A 25,639-nucleotide genomic window follows, 5' to 3' on the forward strand; every position below is an offset into this window, starting at 1 on the left:
ATATATTTAAAAAATATATATTTAGTTTTTATAATTTAACATAACTATTTATTATATGGTGCAGATAAATAAATATTGATTGTCGGTAATTCGCAAAGTTCTGTTTTATTTACTATTTAGTTTGTTTACTGTTAATATTGGCTATGAGTACGGGTGCTTGGTTGTATAGTAATTTCCAGCCACTTTTAGTCTGTCAAAAAGTAACTAACTTCGCAAAAAAATAATTACTAAATTCACTAGACAGTTCGGACTGGGATTAGCGAACCGAGTTTAACTTTACATGCTACAACTTAAATCTCAGTTGCCATGACAACGATATTACTGTTTGACATTATTTGTGCATACAAATTTCAGTGCTAGCATAAATTTATGCATAATATCTGCAACAATATTTACTTCAAATTCTTTTAATAATATTTTGTGTCATGGTTGTGCCAAGATTAAGTTTGAGAAAAAAAATTGAAATTATACGTCTTTTGGGAGATAACGATAGAAGTGCCAGGGAAGTTTGTACAATATTTAATGACAGACATGTGGATCGTCCTAATATTAGCTGCAGTACGGTAAACAAAATTAATAGAATATTTAATGAATATGGTGCAGTATCAAAACTAATTTTAAAAAATAACCCGTTACAAAGAAGAAGAGGAAATGATCAAATCATTTTAGATCATTTCAGAAATAACCCTAATGCCAGTTTAAGGAATGCCAGTTTAAGGAATGCCAGTTTATATTTGAATGTGCCTCGAGAGAGTATTCGGCGATGTCTTAAAAACGTGTTGTTTACCGACGAAGCCACTTTCACTACAAATGGAGTAGTATCATCACAGAATTGTCGCCATTGGACAGCAGATAATCCCCATTGGGTAATAAACTGTAAAAGCCAGTATTCTCAAAAAATCAATGTCTGGTGTGGTATACTGAACGAGCGAGTTATTAGTCCTTTCTTTTTTGAAGAAAACTTGAACTCACAGAACTTTTTAGAATTTTTATACACCGACTTGTGGAATGCTATTCATGAGCTCCCAATTAATGAACGATTCAATTTGTATATCCAGTTAGATGGGTGTTAAGTTCATTACGCCAGAACCGTGAAGCAATGGCTAAATGAAAATTTTCCGAACCGTTGGATAGGCTGGGGTAGTCCGTTGATAGATTGGCCACCCAGATCTCCAGATATCACAATTTTAGACTTCTTTCTCTAGGGAGTTATCAAACAAAAAGTTTACCAAACCCGTGCAAGAGACGTAAACGAACTTCGTGCAAGAATTCGACAGGCATGTGCAGTAATTACTCCCCAACAACTAAGAAATGTAATTAGGAATATTCATAAACGGTACGACAAATGTATCCAATTAGATGATGGATTGGTAGAGGCAACTAGGATTTAAACTAAAATTATATTTCCATGTTTCTGTTAATACAGAGTGTTTTTTTAACGTTAATACAGAGTGTTTTTTTCTTAGTGAGTTTTAAAATTTTAAGTTGTCATAACTTCGTTATTAATAAATATATTTTAATGAAATTTTTGTCATAGCTATTTGAAGCCACTCTAAATCCAGTGGTGTAGAAATTTTTTTAATAAAAAAATCGCTAATACAAATTCTCCATTTTCGACGAAGAAAAAGTATCGTAGACTGCCTTGAAAATTTAACTAAATATTTCATATTTTGTCCCGCAATAGACCTTTTATTACATGACATTAAAAAAAAATTTGGTTAAAATCGGTTAACAACTTCAAATTTTATAGAGGTGTTTCCAATCTAAATGGGTCACACTGTATATTCGAAATTTTCGAATAACCTCGTTATCTAAGTTAATTTTTAGAGTTTTATTGTTTTCACTGACTTCAAGAACGTCATATTATGGTCCTGTATTTAATACCGATTTTGGTATATTTGGATTTCTTGGTCTTTTTAAGAGAATTTTATCTCCAACTTTATACTTTACTTCCAAGTTGCTCGTTCTTAAGTTATCAAAACGGTTCTTTTGCTTTTTCCTTTGATCGCATTGTTTTCCCTTATATTTTCTAACTGATTATTATACGAAATTTCATCAAATTCTCTATCATTTTTATATGGAAATACTAAACTATAGGGGGTAGTGGATATTGAATGATGTTTACTAGAATTATATCAGTGTATAGCGACTAAAAGTGCATCTTCTAAGTCGCACTGGTTATGTTCTAAAAGATAGCTTCGCAAAGTATCTGTTATGGTAGCATGGAAACGCTCAATTATACCGTTAGAGGCATGGTACTCAGGCGAAGTAAGGTGCCATTCGATACTCAACGAATTAATAAAACTTTGCACCTTTTTATTAAATTCACCCCCGTGATCTGACATAATCATCTTAGGAAGGCCAAAAAGAGAAAAATAATTTTTTAATTTACTAATTATCGTTTCTTGGTTTTTATCAGTTAAAATATACGCTTGCGCTAATTTTGTTAGATTATCTATAACGGTGAGCATTTTTTGTTTATCAAAAAAGAACAGGTCTACAGATAAAGTCTCAAATGGTTTCTCCGGAGAATGCCTTACATTTAAACCTTGAGTACGATTCCTACGATCAAATTTTGAGAGTTGACAAGTAGGACATAAAGTAATAAATTCGGTTATTTCTCTATACATATTTTTCCATTTATAAAGTTGTCGAATTTTGTCTGCAGTTTCATTAATTCCTTTGTGATAATTACTCGTGTCGTTGTGATATTCGAAAATTATCCTTTGCCTATCTTCTACAGGCGGCATAGTAACGATATTTTTACAAATTATAAAGTAACGTCTGGATAAAGGAAACTGAGCATTTTATAATAAATATATATATATATATATATATATATATATATATATATATATATATATATATATATATATATATATATATATATATATATATATATATATATATATATATACCCGGTATTTAGGCGACACACGCCCTTCCGGTAGGGATCTATGGAGGAGTATCACCGAGCCGCAAGCCCTTATCTCTTGCCGTACTGCTCCACCATAGGCCGATCAGATAATAAATCATAAATCATATAATAAATATTACTTTCAAAATAAGGTATGCAATAAGTTTTATTTCTAACTAATACCAGTTTTTTCAAAGTATTAAAATTCTGAAGTCAATGTTGTGGCTTAATTTTAACTATAGTAATCTCTCTACAACGATTTTCGTTATATAACTTTAATATTTTTTCAAAATCCGAGTCACCAACAGTGGGAAAATTATCGTTGATAATTTCGAAATGATTTACATTTCTGTCATTCTCAACATATTGATATAAAATATTCTTATTGTTAACGCAGGGCCGCCGCTAAGGTGTGCAACTTAATATATGCCGCCTCCCTTCCAACACTTTAGACATACATACTATTATTTAAAGAAATGTGCAGAATATGCACAATATAACAATAATAATTTGTAAATAGATAAATACTTACTTGAACATTTAGACTAGTCTCCATGATCCAACGTCCATATATTATCCTAATATATATCCTAATATCCTAATTTAAACGTCCATTTAATTAAAATAAACCGTGAATAGAAACATAAAAACATAAAAAAACTAAAAACGCACTTTTCGGGCTTTCGTCTCGGAAAACTTTTTGACAATATCTTTAATGTCCAATGTCGCACACACTTCATGTTCTATAGATAACATTGCAGAAAACAGAAACACATCTTACTACAATTGTTATTTGTTCTACGTGCGCCCCAATGTTTTTTCTTCATTTCATATAATTTTTGATGAGCAAAGTCAACTGTTAATCCTTTTTTTAATGTTGTAGATAGTTTAAACAGTTTTTGAGAATATTTTAAATGAGCTGCACCGGATTCATGTCTTTTTAAAATAATAGCTAAATATTGCCAGTCACTTACCCCATTAATAAGTAATTGTCGGCTGCTTTCATCACAACAAAACAGTTTACAAGGTGCACAAAAAACACTATTTAGTGATAATGAGTAAAGTAACCACGGGCGATGAATTTGGTCTTGATTAGGTAATGTGCGATAATAATAAGTTTCTGAAAATTTCCTATTATTTGTATCTCTGGGGAAGTTAATTTTTGTAATTTGCTGAGGAAAATTTTAAACAACAAATTGAACTTCACTTGGATTCATATTTGCAGGCCATTTTCCGGGATCATCTGAAACCAAGTATATGCTGAAGCTTCCTACACTGCAATCCAGATTAACTGGAACATTAATTGTTCTATCTTGGTTTCAGGATCAGGCGTTTCAGCATCAGCACTCGCACTATCGCTATTATTGTCATCAAATCATCCGTCTCTATCCGCAGGAATATTCAATTGTTTGATACTTTTTTCTATGGTTTGGACTTCGCTTGAAGTTGAAGGTCCTAAATTTATATCCGAGTCTTCTATATTTTCATGTATGTTTTTCATCAAAAATGATTCCAGTGCACCGCTTTTTTTTTTCTCCTCAGTTTTTGCCTATTTTTTTTTCTACATTAAAAACCTGAAAGTCGTTTTCTTTTTCTTTCGGACATTTTGAAATTATCACTTAAGAACGAAGCCGGGCGAATTTAACAAAATAAATCCAAAAACACTGCAAATAAGTTGTTCAAATAATGTCTCTCCAAGTAATATGTAGCCGTAACGCGTACACGAATAAAATTGCTCTGATCTCGACGTTACTTTGATGTACAGTACCTACTGTGCAAAAGAAACGGGTACACTACTGTATTTTAGAAACAAAATCGTTTATCAAAAGCGTGTCTAAATTCATCAAATTCTCAACTAAGACTGAACATAAGATATAATAACTCATCTATAATATTATAACAGAAACTTTACAACCACTTGCCTAAATTCTTGTAAAGTATCTACGTGTGAAATCTCAAATAACTGAAGTCCGAAAGCCGCCAGCCGCTTTGAATTAAAAAGTATTCCCGTAACTGCTTTATGCCTGTACCTGTAAAAGGGCGGCAGTTCATACAATAAATAATATTTTCTGACATTTTTTTAGATTAGGATGAAAAAAAGTACACATGATAAATGAAACGCATTTAAGTATTATCACGTACTGAATAATTATTATTGTTTGGAATATTAGAGTTCACAGAATTATCTGAATCATTACTATTTAATTATTTGAATTTATTTTCGTTTTAAAAAAGTATTATCATCAGTGGACTGCTTTGGCCGCCCCTATTGTTGGCCGCCCGTGTGCGATGCACACTTGGCACACATGGTAGCGGCGGCCCTGCTCTAAGATTTGCTCATTAGAGTAGGAAAAATTATTTAAATCTAAGGTAGTTTTAATATTCTCAAATTCGGTATATTCATTTTGTGTTTGATAGACATGGTTTAATCGAATTCTTGACAGAGCGTCTAATTTTAGTTTACTTACAATAGTATCGATTTTTTCAGTTAAGTCGATAACATTATTACTTCGGACTTGATGTTCGTGTATATTATTTACACTAACTATATTATGTTCCTGATCAGATGGAAACAATGGGATTTACTCACGATTAGCAAATAAACTATTCAAACCAAAGTCAATAACACATTTATTCTTTTCTAAAAAATCATAACCAAGTATTCCATCAAAAGGAGAATTTATGTCTACTATATAGAATTTTTGAACACTCGAAAATAACTTAAAGTTTACGCTCTTTGTAACTTGAATTGGTTCGTTATTAACACCAAATATTTTAAAATTTTCATGATTAAAGTGATAAGAATCTAAAATTTTACCTGGTTTCAATATTGATATAGCTGCCCCTGAATCAGTTAATAACTTGATATTCAAATTTTTAATATGCGCGTAAAGAAGCGATTTATTTGCTACTTGGTAAACTGTAAAGTTGTCAGCGGCACTTGCTCTAAGAAAATCCTGATCAACTTCGATTTCTATTTCTTTTTCTGGGCTATCGTTGTCGCAATAGGTATTATGAACAACATTGTGAGATTGTGGTTTACGATAACATTTTTCTGCTTTATGTCCATATTTATGGCCAACAGTGCACTTTGGAATGGTTAATTTAATTGGATCATTTATCGATTGATTTGTTGAACCGGGATCAGAAAATGTTTCTTGCGTACCTGCAGTACTTGAAGAAATTTTGTTGTCATTATTTATATTTATAGTTTATTTTTATGAACGAGAGAGTAATTAGCATAATTTTAACTGGTAGCTCCGACCACTCCATGGGCGTGCTCAAGATTAATTGAAAAATTACTTTGAATAATTGTAAAAAATAAATGAATTATTTCAGTGTTATAAAGTGTTATGTGTATGTAAACAAAAGTGACCTCTTTTATCACACACTATATTAGAACTGACTGGCCTACATTAAAAAGGGTTTTAAAAAATTCACATTTTTTTTTAATTTTTAAAAATTACAAAAGAGAAAAAGAGTTTTTAAAACCGTCTAAGGTATGTTAAATAGATGAATAAAAATATTAATATAAAACTTACAGCTACTTGTTACAAATCCAAATCAGATTCAGAAGATGAACTTTCAGAACCAAGATTTATAATAACTGGCTCGATCATTTTATCAGTAATATTGTCCAGCTTCCACATTTTTTCCTCTTCTTTAATAGTGTGATTTACTGCCTTTTCCCAGTTTTCAGGTTTTACATTATTTACGGCCTCCAAAAACAACTGTTTAACATCATGAATTTTAAAAGTGGTATTTTTTCTTGAAACTTCACTCTTTATCTGTGCCCATACCAGTTCAATCGGGTTTAATTCACAATGATATGGTGGGGATCTAAGTACTGTCATTCCACGATTTTTGGCAATTTCATCAATTTCGTATTTTTTAAATTTTTCTTTATGAAGGGCACACAACGAATAAAGTTCCTTTCTTATAGATCCGGGATAGTACGTAATATTTTTTGAACTCAGCCAATTCTGCAAGTCTTTTTTTAACCACTTGGTTGTGGGCAGTCCTTCTATAAGTCTGGAGTGATAACTTGCATTATCCATTACTATTACACAGTTCTTAGGAAGAAGATCTATCATTTGTTCAAACCATTCTTGAAAGACATCAGCGTTCATGTCTTCATGGTAGTCACCGGTACGAGTTGATTCAAAAGTTAATAAACCACCTTCAACAAAACCGTTTGAACTGCCAATGTGTACTATTATCAGCCTGCGTCCCTGTCCTGATGGTGGATTTAAACCAGTAGATAAGTTATTTACAAAAGCGTGCCTTTGACTTGTAACAGTTTCATCCTGCCAAAATTTATTTGGTGTATGACCCTCGTTGATCCATGTTTCATCAAGATAAAATATTTTTTCTTTTTGGTTTCTCATTTCCTTTATGGTTCTTAGAAAATGTCTTCTCCATATGACAATATCGCTTCTTTCTAATAAAATAGACTTTCTGGGATTCTTTTTCCAGCGGAAGCCTATTTCTTTTAAAAGTTTCCATAACGTACTTCGACTCATTTCTGGGTAATCCTTATCATCTCGAACTGAGACAAGAACTTTATCCAATGTTGGAAATTCTTGTCTAAAGAAGAATTCATGCACTTTCCGTCGAAGTCCTTCTTTAAAATGATATTCTATTTGAAATTTTGGTTTCCCTGGAGCATTACGTGGCATTTGAAAACTACCACATTTCTCTTCTTTAATAACTCTGTAAATCGTAGATTTCCCAACACCAAGTGTACTGCTAACTAACTCAACGGTCTCATCATCACTTTTACATAAACGTTTGTCTGTAAATGATTTAAAACAATTAAATATTAATGTTTTTTCATTAACTGTTAGAGGACCAATTTTTCGGCGTTTACACGGCACTTCCAAATTTTCCATAACACTAGTATACACAATAAACTGCACCTTGCAACTGAAGTACCTACTTTTAGTGAACTGTTAAGAATTTTGAATACGCCACTTGGACCTTCCTATATACAAAATGGACTGTAAGAATTTTGAATACGCCACTTGGACCTTCCTATATACAAAATGGAAAAACCCACTATCACATTTTCTGTGGAATAAGTTTAGAAGGTAATTATCTAGTCAATTACTGTCGTAGATTCCTGGAATTAAAGAATTAAATGTTTGATTGGTGAAACCCTTACTTCGTGGAATGCACTCATTTCAGATAAAATAAAACGTTTTATTTTATCTAAAGAATTAAACTTTATTTTGCAAATAGGCAAAGAATTAAACTTTATTTTGCAAATAGATAAAATAAAACGTTTTGTTTTATCTAAAGAATTAAACTTTATTTTGCAAATAGGTAGGTACTTATTAAACTTTTATTGGTTATATATAACCAATAAAATAAACATCTTACATTTCTTGCAAATTCATTAGTACCTGTTAACCTCCATCACTCCGACACTGGCAACCTTATTTAGGGATTAGTAACTCTCACAACTATTGTATTCTATTCTGCTCCAACCTTTATACCTGGTGGTCATACTCAATTTAAAATTGTTTTCCTATATACTTCTGTAAATTTGTTGACAAATATCTGTTTTTCATTGAGTCACCCGTATCAACAGTTTAGGGATTTGCATACATAATTTATTGTTTTATTACTCTCTCATACATAAAAATACACTATAAATGGTTATTATATTTAAAAAGGTTATCTAAATGAGATTGTCCTGTTCAATGCATTATTATAAAAGAATGTTAATAAACTATTTAAATAACATATTTACCAAATGATAACAATTGTCTAATGAATTAAATTAACATTTTATTATCATTTAAAGCTGAACGCAAACAAGGTGAAGTTATTTATATACTATCTACTGGAACTCGTAGAGAGTTATTGTAAACGTATATGTTCCATTTATTATTAAAAAAACATGTCGGCAATCGAGTTAGATAGTGTAGAGAGTGTATTAAAAACGCTTTCCATTGAAGATTATGAAAAACTGTCTGGTTTATTATATGGAAAAGGAGTAAGGTAACTGTTTTAATCAATAATTCAATTAAAATAATACATAAATCAATGATAACTATATAAGGCGTCACAGAAAAAAGTGTATTTGTTTTGGATATCAAAATTAAGTTGGTATAGCTGCAGTTTACCTATTTTGCATTACTCTACATGGTGTTTCACGTAGCCGTTTCAGGCCCTTAGACTTATCTCTTAAAATAATCGGATTTTTAATCTGAAAATTTGCTTTTCTACATAACTCCAGCTGATCTACATGTCTAAATGATTTACAACTCGCTATAACTAAGTACCGGTAAAACTGGAAGTCGTCATTAGCTCAGATTTTTAAACACTCTGTATATTATTATATTTGTAGATTCTGCTTAAAGTTTTTGACAAATTTCATATAAGATAATTATTATTAATCAAAAAATTTATTTTTGAAGTGTTCATCTGACATTTGGACAGGATTTTGAACATTGTTATCTTATCTATTCACAATCTCTTGAAAGTGTATACACTTACAATAGTATACTTATACTTAGTAATTTTTAAAGAATTTACATCGGAATCGGATTTCTAAACAGATTAGTTTTTAAAAATGTTAGGGGAAAGCGGGGCAATAGTATGCACGTAGTTGATCAAGGGTTGTATCACATCAAGTTTAAAATAATATAGAAACTCAAAACTACTTAATAACATTCTTCATTTATCTGAAATATGACAAACGAACTTTGGTAAACTAACATCAAAGTATTTTACTTTTATACTCAAGTTAAAAACAATGGTAGTTGCGTACTTTTGAGTTCCACGGTGGTTAAGAGTAACCACCAGAAAGAATCTAGTAGTGAAATGGTTGTGAAACTGGTTGTAGCATGTCGAAGTTAAATATTATGTTTATATGGGATTAAGCCACAATTGACTGTAATGAAAATTACATTTTTGTTTCAAATAGCAGTTAAAAATCTAATGAAAATGATAAATCTCGTGATGAGCAGAAATATAAACAGATACCTACTTACAACTGGGACACGAAATCAAAATAAGCAGAGATAATTAAACAAGGTAAATGAGCCAAAAATAGTGTGGAATCTTAACATTTCATATAAATAAAACCTACTCTTTTATTAATAAATGAAAACAAATTTGGGTAGTAGTAAGGAAATATATTGTCTTAAACAATATATTTTAATTATATAAAAAAACTAAACAGAAACTAAATAGAGAATACTTTTTTTTTATTTAATTTAACGTGCTTGTGACAGCTTCGGCCATTAGCACGAGGCACCGTGGATACAATATTATACATAAGGTACAATTACATATTATAATATACTATAGTTATATATTATTTAGTAAGTTTTCTAGCTTCAGGAACTGGATAGCTGTGATGACTTGGCTCTGGTTCGATAATATATCTGTGGTGTCGCCCTTCATGCCCAGTTCTTGGCGTCGTTTATTGTAATGAGGGCAGTCCACAAGGATGTGTAGAACGCTTAGTGGAGATTGGCAATAGTGGCAGATTAGCTTAGGTGTAGAATTCATTAGGTGACCATGTGTAAATCTAGTGTTACCGATACGCAATCTTCTAGCAACAACCATCTCATTTCTAGTTATACCAGGGATAACGAACCGCTCAATCGTCTGATCTATTTGGTGTAAAAATGTAGTGGATTGGTTCCAATGATTCTGCCAGTAATTTCGTACGAGTTTCTTTATACTAGTTTTTAGGTCACTGGCAATTTGTATATTACGTGGTGTACAATTGGATACAGCAGCTTCTTTGGCAAAGCGATCGGCGTTGTCGTTACCCATAATCCCGATGTGGGAGGGAATCCATATGATAGTGATATGGATGTCGTGGATGATAAGATTTTGGTAAGTGTCATGGATTTTTTCTACAAGAGGATGATTAGTAAATAGATTATTGATGGACTGGATAGAGGCAAGGTAGTCTGTACAGATGGCAATATGTTGATTCGGTGCTGTACAGAGTTTGAAGGCTTGGTAAATAGCATACAGTTCACCAGTGTGAACGCTGCATGTGGCAGGTATTTGACATGAACTAACGACTGTTTCCGTAGTAGTAACCGCACAACCAACCCCCGTTTCACTCTTTGATGCGTCAGTGTAGAGGACCCGATCGAATTTCTTAAAATTAAGAATTTCTAGTAAGGATTTCCTAATCAAATCATTGTTGGTTTCTGCCTTACTAAACTTTGTAAGTGACACATTAAATTTAGGTAAAGTTTTGGTCCAAGGAGAATTCTGCGGGATCGGGGGAGGGATAGTTAGGGATAAATTTATATGTGGTATTAAAGTTGGAAGTAGGAGGGCGATAGTGTGTATGCGTGGAGCAGGAGGGTGAGTACTAGTATAGTTGGGTAATGTCAGCAGTGTGTGTACTGGATTAGAAAGGTTAGCTGAAGTAGAGGCAGCATAAGAAAGGAGGAGATATTGGCGCCTAAGCCAAAGAGGGGGTTCGTTGGCTTCGCGGTAGAGGCTCTCAGCTGGACTGCTACGAAAAGCTCCTAAACAGAGGCGGATAGCAGTATTATGTACTGAATTAAGGGTTTGTAAGGATGTTTTGGATGCTGACATATATATAAAGCTGCCGTAATCGAGTTTAGAGCGAATAAGAGACCTATATACTTTTAATAGTGTACATTCGCTAGAGCCCCATTGGTAGTGGGAAAGTGTTTTGATAATATTTAAACGTTTTAGGCACTCTGCTCTAGTTTCCTGAATATGTTGTTTCCAAGAAAGTCGGGAGTCGAATATTAGTCCTAGAATTTTGCAGTGATCGATGACTGGGAGAGGGTGGTTATTCACTAAGATTTTAGGGACAGTGGAGAGTGTTTTTCTGGTGAATTTAATGAGTTGTGATTTTGTAGATGAGAGGGACAGGCCGATGGCAGTCAATCTCTTTTGTAATAAGTCCACTGATGTTTGAAGAAGTTTGCAAGTAGTAGTGGTCGCAACACCATGACAATAAATTACAAGGTCATCAGCATATGTAGTAAATTTGACTGGGGAGGGAAGACTGTGGCATATATGGTTAATCGATAAAATAAACAATGTGGGACTTAATACAGAGCCCTGAGGGACTCCGTCTTGTTGGATGTGGGGTGATGATAGGCAACCATTTGCAGAGACTCTGAAGGATCTAGAGCTAGAAAGTGCTTGATGAATTTAAAAATATTACCATTGAGGCCGTATAATAATAGTTTATCGAGAATAATCTGTCTAGGTATTTTATCGAAGGCAGCTTCAATATCAAAAATGCAGGCAATCACTTCTTGACTGTTATTAATAGCTTCGGCAATGTGGGTATGAAGGAGGACGAGGTTATCGCTAGTGGAACGATGTCGGCGAAAACCAGATTGTTCTTTAGGTAAAAGTTGGTGTTTGCCAATAAACCATAAAAGACGTCTGTTTATCATCTTCTCCATTAATTTGCACATGGTGCAAGTGAGAGAAATCGGTCTATAGGACTGAGGAAAGATTGGTGTTTGGCCATGTTTTAGGACAGGTATAATTACGGATGTGTTCCATTGAGTAGGAAATATTTGAGAACGCCAGATAGAATTATATATGTCTAACAGGAAAGTGAGGCAGCGGTTGGGTAGGTTTTTAAGAAAAATATAAGGGATATCATCAAGGCCGGCGGAAGTATTTTTTCATGAGCATAAAGCAGATGTAAGTTCAGAAAGTGAGAAAGGAGAATTAATATTGTCGATATCTTGTAAGTGCTGTGAAGTGAGGTTGTAGGAAAGCGGTTTTTGTGTAGAGGATGAAATTAGGGGTTTGAGTTTGTTGTGAAATTGTTCCTCAAATGTATTAGCCAGGGTATTGCAAATAATTTGGCTGTTGCTAGAAGAAGTGCTGTTAGAGATTAAATGGGTAATTTTTGTGTTAATTTTTGTCCCTGAACTTGTTGAATTTTTTTCCACATTTAGGAGGGATTTGTGTTATCATTCAAAGACGATACATAGTTATGCCAGGATATTTTCTTGCTCTGCTTGACAACGTATTTGGCTTTGGCTTTCAGCTTTTTATACTTAATTAGATTTTCAGGACTTTTAAGTTTGCGGTATTGATTGAGCGCAGTCTTTGATTGCCGAATTGCGAGTTCACATTGAGAGTTCCACCAAGGTACAACTTTATGTCGGGAGCTAATTGTGGTTTTGCCAATATGAGTTAATGTTGCTTTAATTATGGCATCTGAGAATAGTTTTATGGAATCATCGATATTATTAGAGTTAGGTAATTCGCATATAAGGGATTCAGATTTTTTGGAGAACTCTGGCCAATTAGCCTTGTTGAAGCGCCAATAACTTCTCACTGAAACTTGGTCATAGGTGTTGTCACGTATAATTATAGGGAAATGATTGCGGTCGTGAAGGTCGTCCGCTGTTTGCCAGGATAAGTTGGGGGCCGATTTCGGATCACATATGCTTAGATCGATGGCAGAAAAAGCACCTGAAGCAATGTTAAAGTGGGTGTATGATCCCGTATTCAGGACACATGAGCTAGTGCAATCAAGAATATTGTCAACAACTGTACCACGTCCAAATGTACGCGAGGAGCCCCACATAGTGTTGTGGGCGTTGAAGTCTCCTACAATTATATAGGATTGGGGGAGTTGGTATACTAAATCAAGGAGTTCTTCTTCCTTTAGAATGTAGTCAGGAGGGATGTATATAGAGCATATTGTAAGTTTGTTAGGGCAGTAAGTAGTGATGGCGACAGCTTCGAGGTTGGTAGTCAGAGGAAGAAAAGTGGAGTAATGGTCTTTAGAAGCAAATATAGATGCACCTCCACTAGCTCTGGAGCAGACAGATCTGATGTAATGATACCCTTCAAAATCTTTGAGTGTATGGAGATTAGTTGACGTGAAGTTAGTTTCCTGTAAGCAAATGAAGGTGGGGCGGTGGAGAGATATCAGTAGCTGCAGACGTTCTAAGCGCGGATAATATCCGTCGCAATTCCATTAAATTATAGTGAATATGAAAGTTATAAATTAAGGCAGGTCGGTTTTGTCTATGGATGGGTCACTGTCGTTAGAGCTAACAGATGCAAGACTAACAGTGTCAATAGCATCATTTAGATTCATCATTGCCTTAATTTCGTTTGTAGGCGAGTTATACGATTTTTGAGTGATATTATGGTAGATTTGTTTGAGGTCATCAAGAAGGGCGTTAATGTTCGTAGTAAATTGGTATGCTTCAGCTAAGGGGTCATGACAGTCGAAAGAATTTTCCAAGAAAGCAATTAGTTGTAGCGAGTTAATTGAAAAGGATGATGGGTTTGCTGCTATAAGATTTTCTATGATTGAGCGGGCAGACGGGCTGATAGTGGCTGATGGTTTTGTATCCTTGGTTTTAGATTTTTTTTAGGAGCTGATTTGGGGGCCCGGAAGGAGTTGTCATCGAGGGAATGTGGATTCGATTGGACTGTGAGTAGTGGGATCTGAAATGGCAATTACAGGGGGAGAATCGAGGCTTGAGTCAATTGAATGGGCTCTTTTGAGGAGGGCAATAGTAGGAGGTGTAGGTTGAGGTTGATCTAAAGGTAGAGGTGTAATGTTAGATAAATTGTCGGAGGGAGAATTTGGGGCAGAAGTGTGAGAGGTGCCGGAAGGTGCGGTGGGGCTATTGTTGGTGGATTCATTAGGTACTTGGGCGAAACGGAGGTGGGTAGTAGTATCCGGTGGGTTTTGGCAGGTTTCAGCCGTATGTCCGGCTTTTTGGCAAAGGAAACATTCTAGTTTGTCTGATGTAACAAAGATTCGGAAGGAAGTGTTTTCAAAATGTATTAATACGAAGGTTTGTATTTCGAAATTTTCTTTATCTGGTATTACGTAGATAGACCGTCGAAAACTTAATATATGGGAATAATCTTCATCGGGTGAGCCTGTACGAATCTGAGATACAGGTGAGGCTAGTTGCAGACCAAGTTCGTTTTTTAATGCCTGACCGATAAGTTGATTTGGAATCGATGGACATACATTAGATATTAACAATCTTTTAGTTGGGGAAATGAGTCTGCGGATGTGGACGATTTCATTTTTAACGGAAACGGTGGGATTGTTTTTGAGAAGAATATCGACGTCAGAAATAGAAGCAAGAAAGATGCAAATGCGTTGGTTGGATATGCGGGAAGCGTGGGCAATACGCTTTGGTGTTACGATTTCACCGATCGCCTTAATGTAATCGAAGAGAGCTGTATCCGGAAGAGCATTTAATACTATCGCTTGCTTTCTGCTAGGATATGATGTGGTAGCCGGTGTAGGTTTTGTTGTATTTGATGTGGTAACAGCTGCGTAGCTTGGAGCGGTGGGTTGAAGAAGCATTTTTAAATATTCTGGATGCCAAAATATTTAATAAAAATCAGGTGCAATGCCTGGCCTATTAGTGTATTTGTATCAATTATAAAGTTTACATACCAAGTTGTTTCACAAAAAACTTTTCACTTTCAATAATTAATTGATAACAAATCACATTAACTGACAAATTTTTTATTAGAAATACTATTAGAAGAAGCCGAGGTGTTGACTCGTTGGCTTTTCGAATAGGAATGAATACTTTTTTATTACAGTGAAGCATTTTTTATTTGGAGTGGTGTAACTCAGAAAAGAATATGCATATATGTCTGAAATTTGGATGATAAATGCTATATTGTACGAACTTCTACCGTCTGATGTGAAACAGGATCTAACCAGATGTTTGATACTAGTTAAAATATATTTTTTCAAAGCGTCATTGGTTGTATGGGCCGGGCACATAATACGATTGCCTTACAACATGATTGTTAAAAAGCTGTTAAGGTGTGGATTTGGAAAATAAACAGTCGTACTTTACTACTAATATAAGGCTTTATTTCCTATAATATACATACTATACAACTAAACTAACTTAAGCCTAGAGCGATGCTTCTCATCACTACAACCTAGAAGAGCAGTTCAAATGGGCGATTTGGTTACGGTTTATACTTCAAAACACTCCTCCTGAGGGTGGCTGCATAAACCCAAAGCGTGGCGCCGTGCCGAAAATTTCATAATGAAATATGTAGTTAGGGGGAAGTGGGAAAGGAGTACGAACGGGTAACTGCATCTACGCCTAAACAAATTTCGATGTCATTGATTTGCAAACTGCCTTTTTTTTTGTTGTTTCACAATAAAATATTTATTTTTAATATATTAAATTGTTAAATTTTTAATTTTAAAACTTAAAAATGTATGATATTTACAATATTCAAAGTATTTATATTTTTAATTGTATAACTTTGAATTAAAACTAGGTTTGTTCCAACACAACGAAAAACCGTCACATAAGTTTTTATTATACTGAACGAAACATTTTTAAAAAATTTCAATTACAAAAAAAATATTCAATGAAACTTTTTACTAAATTATGAAATTTTCCATTTCGCCGAAACTTCCATTTCATCCATAATTTTTTAATAACAACAAAAAGCATTCCTGATTTATTTTTGAAATATTTAACAGTACCTTTTAATGAATAGTATATGTGAAAGTTTTTACGCTATATGGGTACTATTTAATCTTGTTTTAAAATAACAACTAGTAGTATCTAAAACATCATTTTCACAATGAATGAATATTGGTGAAATTATTACAATATAGTCTTAAACTGATTTATACTTAAGATTTGTACATATTTCAATTAAAAATTTGAATTATAATAATTTTTCTAAAAAGATTAATTTATTAAAAGTTAAAATAATATTATTTTCTCTAAAAAATTTTATAAAACGCAAAAATTTAATCCTATTCTACGACCACGCAGCATCTACATATAAAAATATCTAAAGTTTCATTTATTGCCCCACTCTTTCATATTTTAGAAGCAATAATAGAGCTGACATGACCGCTCCTTAGTGGTACTGTTACCTCGGGGGAACAAATAAGGGTCTAACCACCTTCTGAAATCCCCGGGTGCTCTGTAGAGGGCTTCGGAGTTAACGTCGAGAGCTCCTCTACTTTAAGTGCATTTTCGGGTTATGGACTTTAAATAAAATATTTCGGTGTCTTGCCTTGAAAAAGGCAAGATATTTCTTACACAACAAATTCCTCGTCGAAAATGGTACATTAGGTTGTGGTCTTCCGATGGCTTGTCTTGAGAAAGACAAGATATTTTCTTACATGACAAAGGATTGTCGAAATAAAAACACCACGTTAAAGTTGAAACTAACTCTCAGCCACAGAGTATGGAAAATAGAACAGGAGCAGAGCCCCGAGAGCACTAAGCTCTCGGAGAGCCCGTGAGGGACTGACTGGCTGACCTGAAAATCGCCAATATTTATATGCGCTGTTCGAGCGATAAATAGGGATTTCCAGGTCAAGAGCCAATGGGAAATTTCGAGGCGGGGCGATGCGCATCGAAATGCGTACTAGGCTATCGCATTCGATGACAGTACGTGATACCACGTGCGTTCCATCCTACTCACTTTTTGCCGACTTTCAAAAATAACAGTGAACAATTCTTCTATAAGCGTCTATATTCTTTGCTACAACTACGACACGATATTCGTTGACATTACTGTGTGTCATGCCAACCCATGATACTATGGGTGCGTTCCACTTACAAAACACCAATATATATATATATATATATATATATATATATATATATATATATATATATATATATATATATATATATATATATATATATATATATATATATATATATACTGCGTATACAATATAAATGTATTACATTCTCAATTACATTAATTTACATTAATTCAAATTTAACATATTTCGAAATTTTTCAAATTTATCTTGGCCCAAGGACTTCGTAAAAATATCTGCAATATTATCATCAGAATCTACTTTAACCACATTTATAATATTTTCTTTAACATATTCATTTACATAACGATAATCAATTTCAACATGCTTAGAATTTTTTGTAAAATTTCCATATTTAGCTATACTAATCGTACCAGTATTATCTTATTAAACATCAATTGGCTTTATTTTTTCAATATCAAATATTTTCAACAATTATTTTACAAATATTAATTCACTTACTGCTTCCGACAATCCTGCATACTCTGCAAAAGTTGAAGCTTTTGTAACACTTTTTTGTTTTCTAGATTTCCAATAAATTACATTATCAAACAATCTTATTACAAAACCAGTTGTAGATTTTCTATCTAAATGATCACCTGTGCAATCGGCATCCATATTACAATCAATAATACCTACTTTTTCATTTTTGTTATAAAACAATTTTAAATCTTTAGTTAAGTATAAATTTTTAAAAATTCGTAGCATATTTAAAGTGCGTTTCATCTTGGCAATTTTGAAATCTACTCAGATAATTTACGCTGAAACTTATATCAGGCCTTGTTGCCGAACTTATGTATAATAGTGCACCAATTAAATTTCTATATTTAATATTTATTTCACAATTTATCAATTTTTAACTTTACTTCCATAGGTGTATTATACAGTTTACTTTTTTTTTAATTATATTTTTTACTTAATGATTCAATATATTTGTTTTAATCAAATCTGATTTCATGTTTACTAGAATCATAATCAACAGTAATACCAAGATATTCTTTAATTTCACCAATATCTTTCATTTTAAATTTTTCTGATAATAAAATTTTAATCTTTTTAATTTCATTTAAATTTCTACCACAGATCAATAAATCATCAACATAAATTAATAAGTAAATAATATCATTTCCATTTTTATAAACATACCAACAAGGATCAATATCACTTCTTTCAAAACCTAAATTTATCAAAAATTTATCAAGGCACTACCATGCTCTTGGACTTTCTTTTAAACCATATAAAGCTTTAACTAATTTACAAACTTTACTTGATCCATCATCATAACCCTTAGGTTTAATTTTATCAGTTTGTTGAAAACCTCTTACAACCAATCTAGGTTCTTACAAGTATGTTCTAAAAGCGTCGTGAATAGCTTTGGAGAGACGGTGTCTTCTTGCCGTACTCCTCGCTGTATACAGAATATATTTGTTTCTTGTTCAGATAGTCTTACGACAGATGGTCTATTCGGCTATCTGTCAATGCTTTTAACATTTTTTGATGGCTTATTATGGTATCGAATGCTTTCTTGTAGTCGACAAATATCAGTGCTAATGGTTTGTTGCATTCTGCAGACTTCTCTATCAGGTTCTTTATCACTAGTAAGTGGTCGTTAGTGTTGTATCCCGATTTAAATCCAGCTTGTTCTGTCTTATTTTAGTTTAGCGTCCTTTTTTTTTAGATATGTTTTGTCTCCTTGCTTGTGTAATAAAATAATGACTGCATTGTTCCATTGAAAAGGAGTTTTTCCTTGGTAGATGCATTCGGTGAAAAGCTTGGTCAAAGCCTGGATAATTTTATTTCCACCTAGTTTGATAACTACTCTGATATCGTCAGGAGATTTGTTATTTTTCATTTCTTATTTTAAACTTTTGTTTTCTTGAATTATTTTAGTTATTTCTCTTGTATTGTTTTCTCTCACGTCTTTTCGAATTGACCGGTAGATATCTTTATTTAATTTCTTCATTGTTGTGTAGTTGAAGTCGTATTTTTCCGTCAGCTATCTTCCTTTACCTATTAGCTCTTTGGTATTTGACTTAGTTTTTCTTTATGTGTCAGAACGGTCGGTCAGCACTCCCTTTCCGTTTCTTTTAGAGCCTTCGGTATGCCATCATTTGCTTGATTTACATCTTCTATTTCATCTTGCAAGTCTTGTATAGGTCTGGTTAGTGTGTCTTCATACAGGTCATTGTATTCTGGGAGAATCCACTTCTTTTTAGGATCATCTTGCTTCTTTTCAATTTTACATTTAATAGTATCTTATCTCGGATTAATCTGTGGTCGCTTTCCATTGAAAATTTGTTGACTACTTCGACGTCGTTTATTATTTCTTTTCTGTTTGTTATGATATAATCTATTTCATTTTTGACACTGCCATCTGGGCTGATCCATGTCCATTTACGCTGAGGCTTTTTATCAAAAAAAGAGTTTTTTTCCAAAAGAGAATTTATTCATTATGGATAAAGTTTTCTGGCGTAAGAAGTTCAGTAATCTTTGCCCTCATACATTTCTTTCTCCATATCCATACTTACCCATTTCTACTTCTGCGTCATCTTGTTTACATCCCATTTTCGTATTAAAGTCGTCCATGATTATTGTGTAATATGCTGGTGTGGAATGTAACGCTGTTTCTAGATCTTCATAAAATTATTCAATTTCTATATCCGAGTGGGTAGTTGTTGGAGCATATGTCTGGATTACCTTAAGGTTATATCTTGTATTTAGATTGAAGATAAGATATACAATCCTGGGACTTATGCTGATAATTTCAACTATATTCTGTGTGTACTTTCTATGTATAATAAATCCTACTCCACCATTTGAAGTGTCTTCTTCACCTCTAAAATAAAATACTTACGTGTCCTGATTTAAGAGTAATTTGGACTTCTCCTGATATAAGAGTTCTAACACTGTATGAAGTAATCTGCATTTGTCGCTCTTTATAGTAGCCTGCTTTTTCCGGGGATTCTTAGCACCCTCTGCTTCAAACTTGTTCCAACCGCTACCTTGGTTGAGGGTGTTGAAGCCGCCGGAGACTAAGGGCAGTTCATTAGTTTCGTCTTTCATGGAAAATAACTTTTGGGGTTATTTGATAAGCCATTAAAACGACACGCTTGGCTAGTGCGTGTTGGCGAGTTGGTTCTAAAAATATGTCTTGGTTAATTTAAGGTCATTCAAATTTTTCACTTCCGGGAACATTGTTGTTGACTTCGGGTTTATGTTTGATCTTTTAAGATGTAGATTTGGTCGTGGAACATGCAAAAGTTCTTAAAAAATAGAAATTCTCATTATTTAAAAGATTCCTTATTGAATCGAAATAATTTCGAATAACAAATTTGCTTGCAAAATAAAAATTCGCACAGAAAAATTGTTATGGTATAGCCCCTTTAATGAATCTTGTATAATACCCAATTATAGAATACACACAAAAATAAATCATGTAGAAAATATTTGTTAATAATATCAAAGTGTTGGTAATAGTCAAAATACAAATTAATATTTATTTTTTTTTTAGCCAAATTAGTTTAAAAGAGGAGATAGTTCTTCTTTCTCATAAGTACAAAATAGACGTTGCAATTGAAAAGTTCAGTTCCCAAGAAGAACAACTCCGTTCTCCTAGAAAGACCCGCGTTGGTCTTTTCCAGCACAAAACGCCTCTTCCAACATGGAGGCGTATCAAAGAAATGAGGGACGCTATGTTTAAACTAGCTGGAGAAGCTTTGGAGATTGCATACAAAGGAGGCGTTAACGTATTTTGTTTCCAGGAAGCATGGAGTAAGAAGAAATATTTTATTGTTGAATAGAATATGTTAGTAGTAACCTATGTTTTAGATATGCCGTTTGCCTTTTGTACAAGGGAGAAATCACCATGGTGTGAATATGCGGAGGAAGCAGAACATGGACCAACTACAGAATTTTTGAAAGGGGTATATATTTTTTGATGCGCTAGGTATATTTATACATACACCAGTTTAAAACATTATTTATCTTTCGATATGCTATCTCCACCGATCTCTATCATTTCAGAAATCTTGTTCTATGTCCTGATCTCTCATTAAATCTTCGTCGATTAAACTTCTCTTCGTTGGGGTCTTCCACGTTTTCTTCTTCCACCTGGTTCCTTCCATTCTATTATTTGTTTGGAAAGTCTTGTATTCTTTTTACATGACCAAATCAGAATAACGGTTTGTCTTTTATTTCATCTGTTATCAACGATGTCAGAAGGTTATAATAGCCATGATGATTGCCAACCTCCGTCGCTTAAAGAAGAAGATTAACGATGTAATGTACTAAGGATGGAACATGTTGATATTTTTACATGCAAGTGATCAACGACGGAACTAACGTCACATTATCGGCTACAATGTCCGACGTCAATTTGACAGGTGATTATTGTGAATATTGTAGCGTTTTACCAATAAAACGAGCGATTCTAATTTATGTAAATATATTTATTTATAAGCTTACTTGATAATATCTTATCGACTAACTAAACTAACAACAGCGCAGCTTTTATATATAAGTTATTATGTACTAGAATAATCTGGAATAGTCCACCTCTATTCTCGCTTTTATCAAGTCGGTCGATACATCATGAACATTCTCGAAATATCATCGTTTCGAGATGCAACCGTTATATGGGTACGTCGAAATAAGGTCGTTCGTTACACTGCTCCCCTCTTAGATCTGAGCGTCCCGATCAGCAACTTTACACGAAGGCTCAGGATGACGGAATCTACAGGACTCTTCAGCTCTGCATGAGCCTCTCAAGAAGAAATAACAGTCTACTTGTTGTAACTTACAACAGTTAAAAATATTTTAATGAAATGTACATTGTTGTTCAACTGCCCGTATGTTATCTGCTATGTCTATATATCTTTTTGACCTGTTAAAAACGCAGATACTTACCCCGCTACGCCTCGAGGAGAACACATTTTTTCATTTTTAGTCAGTCACCAAGTAGCAGCGGTCGAGTGCGTACCGTATGGGGTTTTACCTTCGTTTACGCAATGACGCTCTAAAAATTGTATTACCAGCCTCCGTAGATAAGGAATTTTGTTTAATGCTACTGTACTGTGTGTAATAGAATTTTGTAGTATACCAACGTTGTAGTTATTTATCATAATTAGTGAACCAGCCCTGGAAAAACAGTAAAGTCTAAAATAAGTTTAGCTACGAACATAATACCTGTTCGTACTCTAATTGTATATTAGCAAGGTTCATTGGCTAAGCTTTATACATTTTGGTCCTACTCGAGCACGGATATATTATAATGTTTGGTTACATCAGTGAAGAAAAAAGTATGATAAAACGTGGTCTTAAAGTGGAAAATTCCTGTGTAATTAGTGCCGGCTGGTAAATACATAAGGTTTACACATAGCTAGTTCTCTCTCACTCGCTCTCTCTATAGAAAGTGGTATTGTTCGCTCACTCTTCTGCAAGATATTTGGTGTCTCGGTTAGACGAAGATAACGCTGTCTCACTCATGCAAAAGTTCCGCCCTGTGGTAGTGTCGTAACAGTAGGAGTCGCCTGCGCAAACGAAAATTTGGTTCATGACAATTGGTGAGTTCGTTCTGATTTATTGATAATTATTGACATTTAATTGAGTAATAAAATCACGGTATCAACTACTTGATTATATTTGATGATTTGCTTGAATCATAATCTGTATTTTGATTAAAGTTTGAATTTGTTTAAATAAGTTTACACTTAATTATTCTCTTAGTATGGAGGAGTTGAAAAAATCTCGTAAATCTCTAAAGGCTAGACTTACTAGAATTTCTAATTGGTTTAGTATAAATAAAGATTGTGAAAGTATTGATTTGTTACTGGAAAAACAAAGTCAATTAGCGTTACATTTCTCTGAATATGAAAAAATACAACAACAAATTGAAGGTCTCGATGACTCTGAATTAGATTCACAGGAGTCAATTGAATGCGAAGAAAAATATACGAATACTCTAGTAAATATTAAAATACAGATAAAAGCTTTAAGTAATAACATTTTAGATTATAGTAAAAATACTCCAATAAAACATATCTCAAAAGGCACAGTTAAATTGCCCGAAATCTCTATGCAAACCTTTGAAGGTAATTTTGAGGATTGGAATTCGTTTTTTCAACTATTCTGTACTTTAGTGATTGATAACTCACAGTTAAATGATTTGCAGAGATTTATTTATCTCAAATCTTTTCTGAGGCGTGAACCATTAGAATTAATCAAAAATATTGAAGTGGTAAATGACAATTTTCAAATTGCTTTGGACACGCTTAAGGAAAGGTATGATAATAAACCTCGAATTGTATCATTACTCATAAAAAGGTTATTAAAGGTTTCATCTCTAGCAAAATGTACCTCACAAACTCTGAGAAACTTTATTACTCAAGCAAACCAAAACATTATGGCTCTAAATAATCTGGAGGTTCCAACTCAATATTGGGATCTCATTTTAATTGAGATATGTTTAGAAAAACTAGACTTTAACACACATAAGGCTTTTGAATACGAGGTAGGTACAAAAAGTTTACCTACGCTAAAACAATTCTTTGAGTTTTTAGAAAATAGATACAATATTTTAGAAAAACTTAACTGTTCTGAAACCCAACAGAAAGGTTTCAAATATTCACAAAAGGTGACACATTTTTCAAGCTCAGATAACAAGGTTAATTCTAATAAATTGAATTGTAGTTTTTGTAATCATTCGATGCACAACATTTATCAATGTGAAAAATTTGAAGCCAGTTCTCTTTCAGATAGGAATAATTTCGTTAAGTTAAAACATTTGTGTAAGAATTGTCTTGGAAGTAAACATTTTGTAGCAAACTGTACTTCTCAAAGAACATGTAATATATGCAATAAGAAGCATCACTCCCTCTTGCACAGTGCCAACACTTCTATGGTTGCAAGCATCTCTCGTTCTCAAGTTCCTTCATCTAATTCTTATGCTCAAAACTCTCAACCTTCTCAAGGTACAAGTAGTGATAATCACATGCCTAGTGGATCACAAAGGAGTGCTCATAGTTTACAGCCTCAAACCTCTTGTATGTCAGATACAACCCAAACGTTTACTGCCCTCTCTATAAAAAATGAAGTTCTCTTAGCAACAGCTTTAGTCACATTATATACAAAAGAACAGCAACCCATAAGAGCCCGTTGTCTACTAGACAACGCTAGTCAGACCTCGTTTATTACACAAGAGCTTGTTAATAAACTTAAACTCTCTCCTTATACTAGAACATTAGAAATTTCAACGCTCTCCCAAAATTGTTCAGTGTCTAATAAAATGGTAGATTTAAAAATCTTCTCTCTTTATGACAGTAAAAAGGGGTTCATGACCTCGTGTGCTGTTCTCAAGAATATAACATGCAGACTCCCTCAAGTGCCGATTGATAGAACTAAAATCAAGCTTCCGGAGTGGGTACAATTGGCTGATCCATCATACTCAGTTCCCGGAAAAATTGACATGTTGTTAGGTTCAGATGTTTATGGAAAACTCTTATTAAATGATCTTATACAACTTGGAGATGGTCTTCCCACACTACAAAATACACATTTTGGTTATGTTATGTTTGGACAGGTTCCAGTTCGCCCTCACTCTAAAAATAATCTAAATTTATGTACTTTGCATGATAAGTCGCAAATCCTCTCAACCTCTAACTCGCAGCACGTTTCTCTCTTTACCCAATCCTTGTCAGATGACTCTCTTGATAATAAACTTCAAAAATTCTGGGAAATTGAAGAGATTCCAGATAAAACCATTTTAACTCCTCAAGAAAATCTAGCAGAGCAAATATTTAAAAATACAACTCAAATTCTTCCGGACGGTAGATTTCAAGTGGACATTCCTTTAATTTTTAAGGATGCACCTACACAATTAGGGGATTCCTTTTATATGGCAAAGAAAAGATTTTTATCCTTAGAAAACAAACTTGTCAAGAACAATGAACTCTACACGCAATACAAAAATTTCATAAGTGAATATATATCTCTTTCTCATGCAAGGGTAGTTCCTCTCTCTCTTTTAAATTCAGACTCAGGTAAAAAATATTTTCTTCCTCATCATTGTGTACTTAAGGAAGATAGTTTAACCACTAAGTTACGAGTAGTTTTTGATGGGTCAATGAAAACTACTACACAGATATCAT

The 25,639-nt window shown here is 33.4% G+C and overlaps 1 protein-coding gene across 2 annotated transcripts in view; it reads left to right on the forward strand.

Moving 5' to 3' along the window:
• pyd3 (beta-ureidopropionase pyd3) overlaps positions 1-25,639 on the forward strand; it is a 36,233-nt gene that overhangs the window by 914 nt on the left and 9,680 nt on the right. The window contains exons 1-3 of one of the 2 annotated variants that reach the window (XM_072525728.1): positions 8,714-8,923; positions 21,007-21,266; positions 21,324-21,418. In XM_072525728.1, the coding sequence (XP_072381829.1) occupies positions 8,823-8,923; positions 21,007-21,266; positions 21,324-21,418 (456 nt within the window). In that variant the 5' untranslated portion in view covers positions 8,714-8,822. Of the gene's footprint in view, positions 1-8,713; positions 8,924-21,006; positions 21,267-21,323; positions 21,419-25,639 lie in introns of those variants that run through there. The other variant, XM_072525730.1, reaches the window with a different exon arrangement.

Source organism: Diabrotica undecimpunctata, chromosome 3 (assembly GCF_040954645.1).
Source record: "Diabrotica undecimpunctata isolate CICGRU chromosome 3, icDiaUnde3, whole genome shotgun sequence".
Lineage (NCBI taxonomy): Eukaryota > Metazoa > Arthropoda > Insecta > Coleoptera > Chrysomelidae > Diabrotica > Diabrotica undecimpunctata.